The sequence below is a fragment of the Ambystoma mexicanum genome, chromosome 6p (genome assembly GCF_040938575.1).
Source record: "Ambystoma mexicanum isolate Mex_15411 chromosome 6p, UKY_AmexF1_1, whole genome shotgun sequence".
NCBI classification, from domain to species: Eukaryota; Metazoa; Chordata; class Amphibia; order Caudata; family Ambystomatidae; genus Ambystoma; species Ambystoma mexicanum.
In genome coordinates, this window is record NC_090935.1 from 488,104,768 (window position 1) to 488,122,086 (window position 17,319).

General features: G+C 46.5%; 1 protein-coding gene across 1 annotated transcript in view; it reads left to right on the top strand.

Moving 5' to 3' along the window:
* Positions 1 to 17,319, top strand: part of IL31RA (interleukin 31 receptor A) — an 841,398-nt gene that overhangs the window by 191,531 nt on the left and 632,548 nt on the right. The window contains exon 2 of the mRNA XM_069627290.1: positions 9,207 to 9,275. Within this exon, the coding sequence (XP_069483391.1) occupies positions 9,221 to 9,275 (55 nt within the window). The 5' untranslated portion in view covers positions 9,207 to 9,220. The remainder of the gene's footprint in view (positions 1 to 9,206; positions 9,276 to 17,319) is intronic.

The window sequence follows — 17,319 nt, forward strand, 5'->3', positions numbered from 1 at the left end:
TCTCTTTCAAGATTTACATCTACTAATGTTGGGAAACAAGGTTTCCTCAATGAGGAACTTTCTACAAAATTTGAATAACATGCTACATAACATAAACTCATCTATTGAAGATTTGAAATTAGGTTTACCAAGCTTTAAGAAACAATGATATGAATATGATTTGATTCAGACTATTTATTCCATTAAAACTTATAAAACTTACCTTGAATATTCCCTTTTTTCTAGAAAGAAAGAATTGCGTTCTTTATACCTAATAAAGACTCCTTGTGACAAGCTTCGTCGTATATATCTAAGATTTAAGTTAAATCAAGTTCACACTTTGGAGCGAATTGCCCTATGGAAAACCTCGACAACTCTCTCCGTGGAGTTCAGTTGTTTATGTACAAATTCCCTACAGAAGGAAACCCTAAAACACTTAGTGGTTTACTGTCCGATTCTAGAAGATGTAAGAAAAAGTAAGCTATGTGTTTTTGCACCCTTGGATCTAGAATTCTCTCGTGAAACCTTTTAGAACAGATGTATGATCAGAAACAATATGCGAGTGTTAGTGGCGTTGTACAGCTTTTTATTGAAAATGAAAGAGCTATTATGTTTGTATAATGAGAATCTATAGTATCAGTTGTTTAATGCTCTCCTGTTTATAGCTTCAAATTGGAAATGTTGTTTTTAGCTTTATTTTATGAGTTGAAGTAATATATTTAGCATTATGATAAAATTATTGTTTAGTTTTTGGCACATTTTGAATTGATTGGATACCTATTCAAACCTTGTAGAGCTTGAGAGCCAACACAAATGATTATGTATGTAAATTGAGCACATTTGTGGTAATTGTACAATATGAGGATTCTCTTTGAAATTTTATGTTTAAATTATTGTTGGAAATTCTTTTGTATATTTGTAGAAGTTTGTAAATTCAAACTAAAAATAAATAAAAATATTTAAAAACAAAATAGAGGAAAGTTTGGAATGTTGAGTAGGCAATAGTGAATTAAAGGGCTATTTTGGTAGAATGAAAAGGACAAAAGCCACTTTGCTGTTTGAGAAGTAGGGAGTGGTGATCGAGATTTGAAGCAATCGATGAGTAGACTTCATGCGCGAAGATTTGAGAAAGAAAAGGTACGAGAGAGATGGGATGGAAGTTTACAGGAAGGGAAGGATCCAGAAAAAGCTTTTTTTAGAATTGTGAGTATGACTGTGTATTTGAAGTCCACAGGGAAGCAGAAGAAAGAGATTTGTTAATGATTGTGGTCAAAAAGGGAAGAAAGTGGGGATATAAATTTTAGGGAGCAGGGAAGGCAAGGGATCAAGAGGGGAGGCAGTGGCATGTCACGAGATAGGAGTGAAGCTGTATCGAGGTCAGAGAGAGGGGCGAATATAGAAATATAGGCAGGAATTTGAGGAAAAGGGAATCACCGGAGATGTGGAAGTAGAAGAGAGAGAGGTACTCAGCGGGATGATTGTATTAGTGAAGTAATTAGCCAAGTCAGAAGGAGAAAGAGAAGACGGAGAAGGGTCTAGAGTAGAGCGGAGAGAAAATGTGATTAAGAAGTTGGAATGGGTGCTATGGATGGGGAGACTAGGAAAGGAGGAGGTCTGTTAAATAGTGTTTTATTACAGCAATGACAGAAGAGTTGTAGGATGTGTGTAGATCAGATAGGGAGGTGAGATCAATAGAAAAGGTAGACTTTTTCCTATGTCATGCAAAACACCCTATCAGTGATTGACAGGAAAGGAGATCAGTTGTAAACCATGGCTTGGGTGAGGAGTGAAAAAGATGTTGGGGGAAGTACAGTGTCAATGGTTGAGGTAAGGCCAGAATTAAAGGTGGAGAGAGCAGAATCAATTGGGAGGAGGGAAAATTCAGAAAGAGAAGGAAAAGCAGCAGATGGCGGAAGTAAGACATACCAGTTAAACAACCTAAGGTATGGGAGGAGTCGGTAGGTTCAGAGTGGTTGGGGACTGAGAAAATAAATAATAGTAAGAGCTGGTCAGAGGAGGAAAAGGGGGTTGCAGTGACATTGGAGTTTGGAGGGAGGGAAGAAAAGATCTAGGGAGTAACTGGATGGATGAGAAAGGGGAGAAAGGGTTGAACAAGATGGTGGGGGTCAAGCAGTGGGGGAAAAGGAGAGTATGTAGCATGTAGAGTAAGAAGGTGGAGATTGAAATTACCAAGGAGAAAGAAAGGGGAAGCAGAAGGCAGGATGAAGGCAAGGAGGCAATCGATATCTTCACAAAAATGGAGAGTGCCAGGTGGGTGATACTCAATTAGGAAAGAGAAAAGATTGGGTTTTGAGAAGGAAGATGAAATTCTAAGGAGGAATAATAAGGAAGAGAAGTATATTGAGCAAGTAATGTGTAGGAGGAATGCTAGTGAATGCCAGTCCTGTCGCCTTTGCCTGTCGATGAGGAGAGTGGGACATGTTTGAGAGGGGAGTAGTAAGGAAAGCAGACCTTACTGTGTCAGAGGGAGCGATTCAGTTCTCAGCTAGGCATATGAAATGGTGATTAAGTCCAATGTGTCCAAGACCATATAAGATACGAATCCCATATCCAGATGGACCGAATGTTAGGAAGGTCAGTGGGAGAGGAAGGGGTGGCGGGGATAGAGGTTAAATTAGGAGGGTGGCCTGAGATACTGCTAACTCTGGGAGTAGAGATGGCAGCAGCAGTGATCACAAGAAGACATCAGAGAGCATGGTAGAAGACAAGGCTGAGATCAACAAGGAATGTATAGGGGGCCGCAGTAGTTTTGTTTATTCATTTATATGATGCGCACCGGACCCAGAGGTATCAGGGCGCAAGCAGTACAGACAATGCGAAGCTTAATTAACAAGTTACATAGTTATACACAGAAAATATAATACAAAGTAGTGCATAGAAAAGGCAAAACTGGGTACATAGGTGTGCTCTACAAAAATAGGTAGACCGGCAAATATACAAAGAAGAAATATACACAGGTATGTTCTTGATTAGTTATCATTTGCCTTGAGCCAATTGATATAACTAAGTCTAAACCTGGGGTAGGATTGATCCGCCCAGAGATGGTGTGGTAGGGAGTTCCAAATTTGGGCTGCTTTGACCTGGAAGCTGTTCCCCCCCCCACCCCCGAACTTGGTTAATCTGAATCTAGGAATGTTAATGCAGTTGGCACGGTAAGTCTTGTGGGTCTCGTGGAGATTGTTCTTTGAACTCTGTTTACAAGGTAACTGGGGCGGCATTGTTCAAAGCCTTATGTGTCAAGGAGGCAGTTTTTAAGTTGATTCTGTTGAGAGTGGAAAGCCAATTGTTTTGACGCCTTATGGCGGAGATGTGGGATCTTTTGGACACACCTACTGCCACTCTAAGGGCGTTGTTTTGAAGAATCTGGATTTTTTGGGTGATAGCTTTGTTGGCGCCAATATATAGTGCATTACAGTAGTCGAGCCTAGATGAGATCAAGGCTCTGGCTAGGGTAATGCAATTATCATCTGATAGAAAGGGTTTGCCCATTCTAATCAGCTTGTATGTGTATGCTGTGGCTGAAGCTAGGGTGTTAACTTGTTTAGTAAAGGATAAGGTGGAGTCAAGGTAGAACCCGAGTGTTTTCACCTCTTTGGCCACCTTAATAACATTACCATCGATGATGAATGATGTGTAATTCGGTCCTAGATTTTTTATGTTAGCGTGTGTACCCAGTATGATGAGTTCCGTTTTTTCATCATTCAGGCATAGACCATGAATGGCCATCCATGCCTGGATGAGGAGATACGCCCTGTTCATCAAGGCCAAATCCTCTTTGTGATCCCTGGAAAGTGGGAGGAGAATCTGAGTATCATCTGCATAGTTAGTGTAGGTGATACCAAGAGAATCCAGATCATCAAAGAGGGGCTTGCTGAAAATGTTGTACAAGGTGGGGGAGACACAAGATCCTTGGGGAACACTGCATGTGATGGGGATAGGGTCTGCTGCTGCTGAGGGCGAGAAGATCCTCATAGTTCTGTCACTCAGAAAGGACTCAATACAGATGATTGCCTCGTTAGAAAAGTTGGCAGCCGTGTCTAGGTGTCTGCAGAGGACCTTGTGGTCTACCAGGTCGAATGCAGCTGAGAGGTCTAATAGTAAAAGGATGGCTGTTTTCCCTTTGTCTCTCAGCTCATCTACTTGTGCGTTCAGGTCAATAAGGGCCGTCTCTGTTCCGTGGTGGGGTCAGAAACCTGATTGACGAGCACCCAGGAGTTTATGCTCTTCCAGAGTGTGTGAAAAGTGTGCAAAGCCTTGTAGTGAAGAGGCTGGCAGTGACTGGTTGTGGAAGCTGGGGAAGAAAAAAGGAAGTAGGGCAGCAGTGTGCTGAATGGTAGAGACACAAAGGATATAGTAACATGACCGTCTCCACCGTCTGAAGCAGGTAAGATGAAAGTAAGTGCTTTTGGGAGTGGCCACCCTTTGGAAGGCACATCCAGGGTGGGGCTATATTGTAGTATGTCACTTGTTAGCATGAATATGATGAATGGGTGAAATCCATCTGTTGTTCATTTGACTCCTCCAATGGCATTTGACAAATGGTTTCTAGAGTGACATCCTTCTAAAATGTGTTAAACTCACATACTGCTTCAATGAAACGCTGCCCTGTGCAAGTCTATCAAAGCTAAGTGTGTAAACACTAAATAAATAATTGTTAGGCAGAATCATATGCAGTACCCTTTTGGAACACTACACACAAAACTGCAAGTACACATTCACCTTTGATACGAGCCTGTATTACACAGTAAAGTGGTAGCGATGGCTGAGCAGCCGGACTTATCTCAAGAGTAAAGTGAGAAGTATCAGAAGTTACACAAAAGACAGCAGTTACTATGGTTCAAACAAACACTGACTCAAGGTTTCTGAGTAAAATAATGTACATTTATTTACACCATCAGTTATAAAATAGTACACTAATATAAAGCAGCAGGAAATCACGATCTTAATACACTACACAACACCCAATCAATTCTGGACAAATTAAGCTAAAAAATGAAGTGTGAGCAAAATGGCACTCCAGCAATTTAAAAGGGGAGGAAAGGCAAGGTTATTCAAAATCAACAACACCAACAAGTGATAGGCAGGACAATCTAGAAAAGGCTTACTTCAACTAGGATTCAAATCAATAGGCCTGGGCCAATGTTAATGGTTGAGGGTCTTTGCAGAGGATCATACATTTCAGAGTAGTTTGCAGTTAATTCTTTGCCAAGAGTTCAAAACGAAGTTGGTCGGAGGAAAAGTTATTCAAAAGAGTAGAGAAGGACAAGCCTTCAGAGAGGCGAAAGATTTAAAACACTTTCACCGCGGCTGGACGGAATGAACGACGGGATTTGAACAGTACCTTAGATGAAGAAGAATGTTGTAGCTGAGGCGGTAGTTCCTGGCAGTTCCTGCAGGCTCACGGTTCCTGAAGTGACTGTCTGACTGACAAGGAGGAAGACTGGATGGTCCTGGGCTGCCCAGGGAAGAAGCCAGCAGCAGAGCAAAGCGACGAATAAAAGGTGTGCTCCTTAAAAGCACAAAGGGACTCTCTCAAGCTGGCTATCCGGTTTCCTGTGGCACAGCAAATTCGACCAGGCTGAAGAGGGAGGTCCAGGGACTTTGAGAGCTGGTTGGTCCCACCAGGCTCAAGGAGAGAAGACTCCTTGTGGATCTCCTCTGTCAACGAAGTTCAGGGGATTCGGACCTGCAGCAGGGCTTCACCGAGATGTCCAGTAGTTGCAGCAGTTGTCTTCCTTCAGCTTCTCGTTGGCTCTCTCGATCCAGTGGCGACTCTGCCTTCCAATCCTAGAGACCAGCTTTTTATGCACCAAATCCCCCATTCAGACAGCCTGGCTGTCAATCACACAGCAGGGTGGCTGTCCTGGTCGCACAGTCACCTAGCCAATCAAACTAGAGTGTGACTTGGGTCTCCAAGGAAACCCTGTGCAGGGGGCCTAAAATCCCTCCCTCACATTCAGCCCACCCAGACTCAGGCGCCTAAGGAGGGCTTCTGGGCAGAAACCTGCCAAAGAACGGCGAACAAAGGAACCAAACCTGGTTTGGCACGCAGAGCAAAACACGAGAAATACCTTTACAAAAAGAAATGGCAAATAAACCCTACCAGAACCAAATAAAAAAAAAGGGGGTCCAGCGGGTTTAGAGTTTGAGGCTACCTCCATAGCCTCTAACTATACTGAGGCTATTTTCATAGCTTGCGCTAGAAAGAAAAGGGTAGATACCACTGCCACCAGCCATATCTTAGAGAAAGGGGAACGAAATAATGTTCCATGAGAAAGAGACGAAAAAGGGATAACTATTAACCCTTCCAGTACTCTATGGAAGATAGTTTGTACTGGGTCTGTAAATTTAAAAAGACTAGTAAAGTCAATGGCAACTTTACACTCGTCAGTCCCAGAAAATGGAGTTTAAAGTGGGAAGTCTGAAAGACAACCCTGTGTCACTGCACTAAAGGTGCTGTGACACACAGTAAAAAGATGATACCTATGGAGTTGGTGAAACTCCATAACCATGAACACAAAAATGTACAACACACAGCAAAAACACATGTAAGAGTGGGAAAAAAGGCTCACACTCTTACCAGGTAAAACAATAAATCCTAGAAGTCCAGCAAAGCTGCTGATGGACTCAATAGGTGAGGGAAATTAGCCTTTCTGGAGAGTTCTCCCTAACAATAAGAAATGCATATCTTGGAATTTAAAAGAACTGCTGTTGTGGTTTTTCATCTGGACGCCACTCCCTGTTTTGTACCCTGTAGTGTTTGTTTTCCACTGAACATAACACAGTAATATTGTATATGAAGGTCTGGAGAAAGTGTAAGCATTATTCATTCGGGTCTTCCTTAAATAAACGATGGTGTGAAACATCACCAAATGCAAATCTGTATTAAATAATGCAGTAATGATCTCTCTCTGGCCTGTCCTGTTTTTTCTATTTGAAAACGTGGTGTTTGAGCTGCAAGCGAGTAAGTGGAGAAGGGGGCCCCCATCCAAGGGCCAAAACAGGTGTTGCTCCGCAGGGTGTCTCCATCTCCGTGACAACAGGTGCCCAGACGCTATCATAAAGCATATGCATGACATGGAAGAGACTTCATTTGTAATTATCCATGGGCAATGCTAAGCAGACATGTAAATGCCATGCATCCTTACTCCGCAAGAACACCAGGAACCAGATAAGTAATCCTATGGCAGTGGCACCGTTCAGATTTACATTGGCCAAAGGTAAACCTATTACCCACATGTTGTATCATGTGTAATATATTCTGGCTAGCCTGGCATGCTGAGTGTTGCAGTGGACTATGCAGGAGTTCACTGTATTACCCAGGATTCTCAACATGTCACATACTCTATCCTAGCCCCGCTGTTCCAAACATGCAAACTATTTTACCTCGGATGTTTCCTGAACATGCTCTTGTGTACCATCTTTTCGAAAGTCTGAATTAAATTGCTACAATGAATGGGATTCATTTGGACTGTTGGGAATTGGCTCAATGCTAATACATTATGTGGCAAAGTCCCCTGTCTGATTCTAGTGGGATAAGCACAGGGCCGGGTACCTCCCCAAGCTAGCAGATTAAGAACGTGTCGGTAGTATGGAATGGATCCCTTTGTCACCCTACTTTGTTAGGACTCGGGACAGTCTTGGTGGCACTCGGCATTGGTGTTGCTAGGTCTGGAAAAGATCCAGGGCTATGCTAATGCCGGGACTGGCGGGACTCGGGACTAGCTAGCCTTTTGGTTGTAACTCCTGAGCTTCTATATAGGGCTACAACCAGAAGACCAGGGGCTATAGCCCCATCAGCCCCCCCCCTTAACAACACCTATGGGTTGCAGTGTTCCTTTAAGAATTTGGGACTACATGGGGTACACTGCCCGAGAAGTGACTGTCCTGCACTGGAGAACACATCAGAAGCCCTATGCAAACTTGCGGAAAGCCTCATGCGCAGGCTTGTGCAGACATCTGTGATCCTGCGCAAACCTGGGCAGAAGATTTCCACAAATTCCAGACTGCTCAGACAGGGCAGGCAGATCTCGCTACTTGAACAGAGCAACCACAACATGCCCTGTATCTAAGCGCGTTAAGCGCCAGTCTGTGGAGCAGCCTCTATAGCTGCCACAAATGAAATGCAAGAAGGCCGGCCAGACATTTAAAGGCTTGGTCTGCCTCGTTTAGTGAGCCCCGGAGAAACTATTAGCCTCAGGCAAGCCCAGTGCCTTACACATTTGCCATCACATGGGCAGGCCCTCACGGAGAGTCCGGTCCAGCAGGAGGGGCTACATGGCTATGTAACGGAGTGCGTGTGTGTGTGGTCATAAGAGTTTGGGGAGGAGATGGTGAGAAGGAAGGGGCAGGAGAAGCAGAGGAGAACGTTGGTGGACAGAATGAGGTATCAGATGAAGGTAGAGGAGGTTGCTGAACATAAGGAGGAAGTGAGAGAGGAAAGCATCGGGAGTTGAAGTAAAACATAATGAGTGAGCAGACCACCTAGGGAGGTTCCAGGAGTGCGGTTGGGCCCAAGGCACGGGATAAGGGGAAGGCCCTGATCCGAAGGTGGGTGGGGGAATGAGCATGTGGTGGAACATTAAGGCGGAACAGGAACAGAACAGGTGTAGAGGTGCACAGAGAAGGGTAAAGAGCGAGACCCTGACAGAGGGAGGTGGTCAGGACATATGCAATCGCCCACAGGTGGTTTGGGAAGAACCAACCTTGTCATCTTACCTGAGCTTTGCTGAGAAGTTTGCCTTATAAATGCAGCTAGTAGGAGAAACCCAGCAACATCTTCCAGAGCAGTCCGAGAGAGAGAGAGACTAACCGCAAAGCAGGAAGGTGAAGGAAGCCCTTAAGCCGAATGCCGATAGTAGGGAGGAGAATGATTGAGAGAAAGGTACAGGAACACCAGCCTTCCAACATAGTTAGGATAAGGACACAATGAAGCAGGGTCTGGGAAACACAGCCGCTCTATGTCCATAAAAGAGTGCGCGCAGGTAGTTTAAGGTTGTGCATACAAATCAGTTGAGAACGCATTCTGGCCTACTGGTTCTTCATGCCATCCACCCAGCTATGTGACAGTACCTATAAGCATACTTATACTCAAAGCTCAGTCTCATTTAGATGTGGATCATAATCAGTGTGGGAGAAGGCAAGTGGTAAGATGAGCTGAAAGTGTATGCTTCACTTTTATTAAATAAAACCTTTCTTTTTTTCAGTAACTGACAAGGAAATGCTGAAGAGCGCTCTTTGGGTCCTGGCTGTACTGTGCAGGAACTGCTTGGCAGGTATGAGAAGTACTTTACCTGTTTTATTAATACGTGAAATATGACCCCAGAGATCATGGAGTTCAGGTAACTGTTCTCGGTCAGACATTTTTTTTGTTTAATTATTTGATATAAGATAATTTTCGCTCCAAGAAGAAGACTTATTTCAGCAGCAGCATCTCGAACGCGAGATGCTGGGCATAGGGCGGTATGAGGCGTGGTGTCCAGCAAAGAACAGATTTCAGAATCCAGGATGTTATGGGGATGGTATTAAACAGAATCATGTGGTGTTGGTCTTTATATTACACATGTTTACGATATGATGAACTGTGAGATCGTGACTTGCCCGGAATAAAACCAGGTCAGCAGTTTAGCCATCAGCAAAATGCGCTGCAAACAGTCACTATAAGAACTTCATCATCACCAGGGGAGTTGCTAGGCCTGGAAAAGACCCGGGGCTACGCTGATGGTCAGAACTGTTGGGACTGGGGGCTAGCTAGTCTTTTGGCTGTAGCTCCTGAGATTCTATCCGGGGCTACAACCAAAAGATCAGGGGCTATAACCCCCCCCCCCCCACCCCGTCTAGCAACGCCCCTGGTGATTACTCTAGCAAAGTTACCTGAATCCTCGCAGTGATGCAATGTCAGATACACCCCATTAACATCAACTGCAGGTTGGTTGGACGTTTCTTTTTCCCTCCTGTATGTGAGGGCAACATTGGGATTTATCACTCATTATTTGACACATCTCGCCACTATTTTGTCCCCACAATATCTGTGACACACGACTGATAGACGTGTGGGAGACCTTGTCTACCATTTCGCCACTCGGTGTCTTCTTGTGTACATGCATGCCATGTTGTTCCCAATACACAAGGGCACACCATGCTCGGGCACATAGGTGTTGTAGCATGTTCGGTAGCTGGAGCATTGCTGGGTTAAAGGTTACAAAAGTCAAGGGGAAAAGAGCAGCCGATAGTTTATTCTAGAAGTCTGCATTGTATGGTGCACTCAAGTCTTGAACATTTCTCAGATATAAATACTTCCGTTAAGTTTGTTTCGAGCCGCTGCTCAACTGTGCCCCACCCCTCCCCTCCATCACACTATGTTGCCTTGAGTTGGATTTCAAAGTCACTGCACGACATAAGTACATTTGCTCACCATGTTTTTCCTGCCGGCTATTATAGCCTTTGGCGTTTTCGCTGTGGTGTTTTCACCACTGCCGTTTTTACCGAGTTGAAAATAAATGAACACGTTTTGTGTTTGGGGTACGGATTTGGGGAGTTGGCAGGGTAAGTTGGTGGGGGTGGCTTTAGAGGGGTGGTGGAGCAGAACCCCCTTTAATTCAAAAGTACAACACAGCAATCAGAAAATGCAAGTTGGTAAAAATACAAGCTAAAATACAGAGTTCATGATAGGAATACATAAAAATACATTTCAATCAAAATTAAAAAGTGCACATCTACATTTTGAGGTCCACAGGACCATAACCCTCAGCAGGCAGAACAAAAGGGGAGTATGTACCCATAGCCCCCACATATATATGTACATTTTGCTTTTGGGGCCAGACCACCTTGCCGATTGTTTGGCTCAGTTTTCCACATACAAACCTAGGTTGCATCATTATCCCTTTATCAGCGGGCAGACTAAAGTAGAAAGGTTATTTACATCCCCCACAGGTGAGAAAACTAAAAAAAATATCTTGCGGGTTCAGCTACGTTATTTGTGCTGTGAAAAACCTGGAGGCATTCTCCCATGTAGACCCCGAGGATCCTCTATTCAGGTGGCGAGGGGATATCCATCACTTTTGGATCGCAACCCTGGGGGTGGACAAGCAGGGAGGATCGCCTTGGTAGGGCCGTTCGGGGTTATGGCCTTGGGAGAAACTCAGGGGAGATGCGGTATCCCCAAGGGGCAAGAAGGGAAGAGGCGGAAGTCCCTGAAGCCTTCATGGGATATATAAGTCCCGCTGTCCCTGATCTAAGCAGGAGGCAGAGATATCACCACAGAATAGAGGCAGAAAATAGGGGGGTCAGAAGAAACAAAGGTCTAGCCTTGACCTTAAAACATATCCAACTCCTGCTATTTCAGATCATAGGGTGTGCTGTCAAAACCAGTACCTACATATCCCTTCCTGCCTCTTTGCCTTTCTTCTACTGCTGCCGGATTATGAGGGTCGCTGGGATCCCCCTTGCCAATCCCACCAAGCAGTGTGCTGCTATTCTTGCTGGCCCGGAGCGAAATCACTGAAGGTAGGGCTTTTTTCACTACGTCGAATGTAATCAACAAGGTGGTGCCACTCTGCTGCTGCTTATAATTTACAGCTATATTTGAGTTTACATCATGCTGCAATCTTGTGTTGCCTTCTCCCCGCAACACATGCAAGCTGCACCATCCTCCCTTTATTTCTCCAACCTGCATGATGGCTGCCCTCTTCCTCAGTACAGGAGTGCCTCAGAGGGTTGCCATGGGCACAGGTTTGCTTTCCCTGTGATTGGCCTCTCTCTGCGTTATCTGGCCTAATGGAAGCTGGCAGTCAGAAGAGCTGGCCCCCAGCACAGAGGCCCTCACAAAGTCCCCTGTCTAAGCCTGTCTGTAGCCGGAGAGAGCACCTCTCCCTGCAGCTACTCGGCATCTTGGCTCTCGACCCAAAACCCTGACTTCTATTGCCCTGGTAAGCAATGATGTGATCGTATTGGGCCTCCCTCCTCCCTTGTACACTATGACTGCTCATACTGCTACGTGCCTAATCGGCTAACTCTAATCTGCACCAATAGTTCTACGCATCGCGTTTGCATCATACTGACTGCTTCTCTATTGCTCGCTTAATTCCCTGCTTCATCTGAAAGAAGAAAACAAACTATTTCTAACTCTTTTTCTATTATCTGGTGTGCTTCCAAATGCGCATCCACCATTTTGTACTGCTTTTGAGTGCTTTCTGGCTAAAATCGAATTTAGGTGTTTGCTTACTAAGTTGTTAATGTTCTGTAGACCTGGGCATTTCCAACATAATTGCTGATTTCTGTCGGCTCTCTGTCTCTCCTATCTTTTCTAACTGCTTCTCCATCTCCTACCCTCCCTCTCTCTCAACGTCTAGAAGGAAGAAACCAAAATTGGCACTCCTGAGTTCCAACCCTGGCCTGCCCATCACAGACCCCTACACCAATGCTTCCTCTAGGCAGACTATCAGTGACATTCTCTTTGCTGTTCTTTCTTCTAACCTATGGACCCCTCATATGGTCTCTGTTCTCTCCCCTGTCTCCTTCTCACTCATTGCTGGTGGCACCGGATGGAAAGTGCTTCTGGCTTACTTCACATCCTCCAAATGCACCATTAATGTCTATAATAATGGCACTATCATGGTCCAGGGCTCTCAGCCTAACCTTCTCCTTCTTGACAGGTGTCTTCCTTCTCTCCTCAAATCCCCCCTCTCCTTCCACTGCACCTTCTCCCTTGTCCCATCCTCCCTCCCCTCAGTGGTGGCACCACATCCCTGTGCCCCACCCGCAAATCTTTTAAAGGGGGCAACCAGCTTCCCTCAATTCCTGCTCTGCTATCAAACACTCCTCTGACATCTGGCCCCTCCTTGAAGATCTTGATGTCCTTCTTCTTACTGAGACATGGTTCAAGGCCAGCTCCGTCACTGCTTTTGACATTCTTCTCCCTGAGGGCGACAAGATCCTCTCCAACCCCAGGACCTCTCGGTCTGGTGGTGGTGTGGCTCTGATTTTCCCAGAGTGGGGTCCTGCCTCCATCATCCCCACTCAATCCTACTCATCCTTTGAAAGTCTAGTCTGCAGGTTGTCTGTCTCGCCTAATTTCTCTCTCACTTGATCTACCGTCTACATACCACTGACCTCCCTCCTTCTCTCTGAAACTTCCTTGGGGATTTCAATATTCATCTTGACTCTCCAGTTGCAGCCACTGTTCTTTTCCGCAACCTCTGGAACACTCATTCCCTCCCTATCCTCCCCTCTGGCCCAACCCACTCTGCCGTACACACCTTGGATGCTATTGTCTCAACAGACATCACTTTCTCTAATCCTCTCACTACCCGGCTCTCCTGTCCTCCCACTTTGACCTCCCCTGTCGCCTCCACCCCTACTGCCAGTCTCCTTCTCTCTCATTTGACCGATGAGAAGTGTGTGTCAGTCGTGGCATTTGCCTCTTTTTTCATCCCTCCTCTTCCTCCCCCCTCACTTGACTCTCCTTCTGACTCTGTTCTAGCTAACCTCCATCTCTCTATCTCGAACACACTGGACATCTTTGCCCCAATCATGAGGATCTGCATGAATCCTGCCTCCAAAACAACTCTTGGTATGACTCTGACTTGGCTGGCTTGAAACTCAAGTGCAAAGCGGCAGAGCGGAAGTGGCAGGCATCTAGCTCATCCTCCGGGAAACTGGCATGCCGCCTACTCCAAAGGCAATACTGTCTCTCCATCTGCTCCAAGAAGAGGGCTTGTGTCCAAGCCTGCATCTCTGGGGCCACCAATAACACGGCTGATCTCTTTCAATCTGAACTTGTCAATCCCTCCCAGGCCCTCTTCTCCTCCCTGGCCTCCCACTTTTCCTCCAAAACTCTGGACATCCTGCCCTCTCTGTCATATGCTTCACCCATCACCTCCTTCTCCTAACTCCCTTGCCCCCCCCTAACTCCTATACTCTCCTCTGTCTCTCCCATTGCACCTGATGAGATCTCTAGAGTTGTCTGCTCTATGTAAGTCTCCTCTAAACAAGTGCTCCCCTGCTCATCCAGAACCATCAAGGACAACATCTCCTCTCTTGCTCCAGCCTTGGCTGACCTCTGTAACCACTCATTTGCCACTGGCTCCTTCCCTCAACTGCTTAAGCACTCTCTTGTGCACCCTCTCTTAAAAAAGCTGACTGCTGACCCTTCCTGCCCAGCTAACTATCGCCCTATCTCTATCACCACTTTCTTGGGCAAACTCATGGAGAAGCTGGTCATCCCCCAACTGACCCACCACACTGAAATGGGCAGTTGTCTCCATGACCACCAGTCCGGTTTCAGGGAAGCCAGAGGTACAGAAACTGCTCTCCTGAACACCCGTGACGACCTACTCTTCTAACCTGGACTCTAACACTCCCTCTTTCCTGATCCTCCTTGATCGTTCTCCTGCTTTTGACACGTCAACCGCTCCATCCTCATAAACCGTCTCCAAGATACCCTTGGCATCACGAACAGGCCACTGACGTGGCTGACCTCTTTCCGCTCAAACGGACCTTCCCAAGTGCAAATGGGCCCTTTTCTCTCCTCCTCCTCGCTCTCTACCTGTGGCATTCCTCAGGGCTCTATCCTATCAGCCTGGTTTTTCATCATCTACCTGGCCCCTCTGGCCTGCATGATCTCCACTTTCTCCCCTCATTTCCAGTGTTAAGCAGACGACACACAGCTCTCTTTCAAGCTGCCTTCCCCTACTTCCTTCTCCTCCTCCCTCATACCGGACTGCCTGGCTGCTATTCAGGCATGGTGCTCTTCCAATGATCTCTGCCTGAATGCCAGTAACAGAGATCCATCTCATTGGGACGCCTGCTCCTTGTCCCCCCCCCCAATCTCTGGCCTGACTCCTTGGGTCCTCTCCCCTCAGCCACTCGTGAGGCAAACAACCTTGGGATCACCTTTGACTCATCTCTTTCTCTCCACACATCGTAGACCTTGCCAAGAAGTCCAATTTTCATGTTCATCTCCTTGGGGGCATTCCACATTTCCTCACCTTCCCCCAGAAGCTCAATGTCTCCAAAGCCTTGGTCCTCTCAAGGCATGACTACTGCAATGGCCTTTCCTCCCTTTGCCCACTTCAACTAATCCAGAATAGGACTGCATGATTTATCCTTGGCCTCAAGCCCAAGGACCACATCTCTCCAGCCCTAAAATCTCTCCACTGGCTCCTAGTGACCACAAGGATGAAATTCAAGACCATTTGCATCATCCACTAGTTTGTCTGGGGCCTAGGACCTCTTTACATCCAGCTTTCCCTCCCAAAGTACCTCCCGGCTAGAGTCCTTCGGTCTTCAAGGTCCAACTCTCTGCAGGTCAAACGTTTCTCCAAGTAGAGAGTGGGAGGTAGATCACTTTCCTCGGCTGGCTCCTCCCTCTGGAATGGCGCCCCTCCCCCCACGGACTTGAGCCGGATATTCTTAAGTTCCGGAACTTCTCAAGACTTTCCTTTTCTCCTCTTCCATCCCGCTCCCCCTCCCATGCTAAACTCCATCTGCTGTTGCGACAGGGGCCTGGTCCCTTCAGAGTATTACAGGGGCCAGACCACCACTACCAGTTCCACCAGCATCCTGTGCCAGCACTTGCCCTCGGGCTCCCTTTCCTGAACTAACCCAACTTGGCCCTACCTGTCCACTGCGCTTACCCTCCCCTGCCCCTCTTCCCCTGGCACTTGCTGCCTTGGCCTGCCCAACACTTGCCCTACCCCACCCCTAGGGGTACCCCACTCTGGCACTTCTCCTTCTACCCCTTCCCCCTTGCTCTTATCACCTTGTCATGCACTTGCACGGTAGGATTGTCACATGGCCATTATAACCGTTTTGTTGTTCTACTTTTGATTCCCATGCCCCCCCTCCCCCCGCACCCCTTTCTTGTCATGTGGTGCCTGGAAACACCTGTGTATAGACGGCGTACAAATGTACAATAAATACATAAAATAAATAAATAACAGAATACAAGGGGCCGAGACTGACTTTAAAAAGGGAGAATAACCCCATTCACAGAAAATCAAGGCCAGTGAATGTCCTTTTCTCCTCTTTCCATTACCCTTTGTTTATTTGGCCCACAGACAGTATTTTCAATATCATCTCATCTCCCCCTCTCCATTGTCAACAAGTACTGGGACGAGGAAGAAGTGCCAGAGAGTAATAAAGATCACCCATAGGAACAACATTGGGATGCTGCGCAAGGCCTACTGCATTTCACCACTAGGCTGTCCCACTAATAGTCAGGCAAGGTCAGGCACTTCCCCTTAAATGCATACCTGACTTCACTTGACTCTCATTTAGGGTATGAAAGGTGTGATTCTGTCAAAGGAGATGTCCAAGCTGGGGTTGCTGGATGGAATGTGGAAGCCAGAGAGCAGGAGGCTGCAGCAGGAGGAGTCTGGAAGATCCGCAGGAGGGAATCGCCAAACTGACTGAAAATATATGACCGAATGCTCGATTTGGCCGAATTTTGGCCGTTCAAAAATTCCGAACGCTGAAAAGTTCGACCACATCACGCATTCGGTGCTAGCGGCTGCAGGGGTGTCCCCCGCACCCTTGCTCAGTTTATTGTCAGCAGGGGTCGCGTGGGTGTCCCCCCGCAGCCACCCCCAAAAAGAAAAAAAGAAATAAAAGGACCTTGCAGCACCAGTTCTCGATCACGGAAGTGAAAGGGAACAGGCATTGCAGGGACACAAGATAAGTAGGGGCGTGGAGGAGTAGTGGGGGTGTGGGTGGGTTTTTGAGTCTCCACTTTCATATTTACCCCTTGATAGCTTCTGCACATTGTGCATATAGACCCTGCATTTTTCCCTTACATGTCCACCTTGTGCCTTGAACAGGCCAGATCTGCAGCTTGCATCCCTCTTAAAGTAGGTGTCATGTGGTCGTTTTGACTGAGAGGGCCGCCTGCAAGGATTGTCTTGTACATATTTATCAATAACCGTGAAAATGCCCGGCACAAACCTGTTCTTTAGGGACATTGTGGCTGCCTGCACTGGAGGTTTCGAATGGCTAGACTTCTCAGAAAGGGATTTTATCACGGTAACATTGCTCAGAGATGCAGTGGGTCTTTGAGGTGCTTTTGATAATAACTTTCTCTTCAGTCAAGTCTTGGTACTTGCAATTATATTATGTATTAGGTATTCCCATATATGCCATCACATGGGTGGGTTAGGGAGTTCCTCACAGGAGCGGTAGTCCTTGTCCTCAAAGGGGGAGTCTCTCCCTGTGAGGTCCCACTTTCCTTGACTCCTAAGGAGGGTGTTGTGGAGTGGGCTTACTTCTCTAGCCTTACTGGGGCGGCTCCCCCTTGGGGTGAAAGGACAAATTCCCTCGATTCAT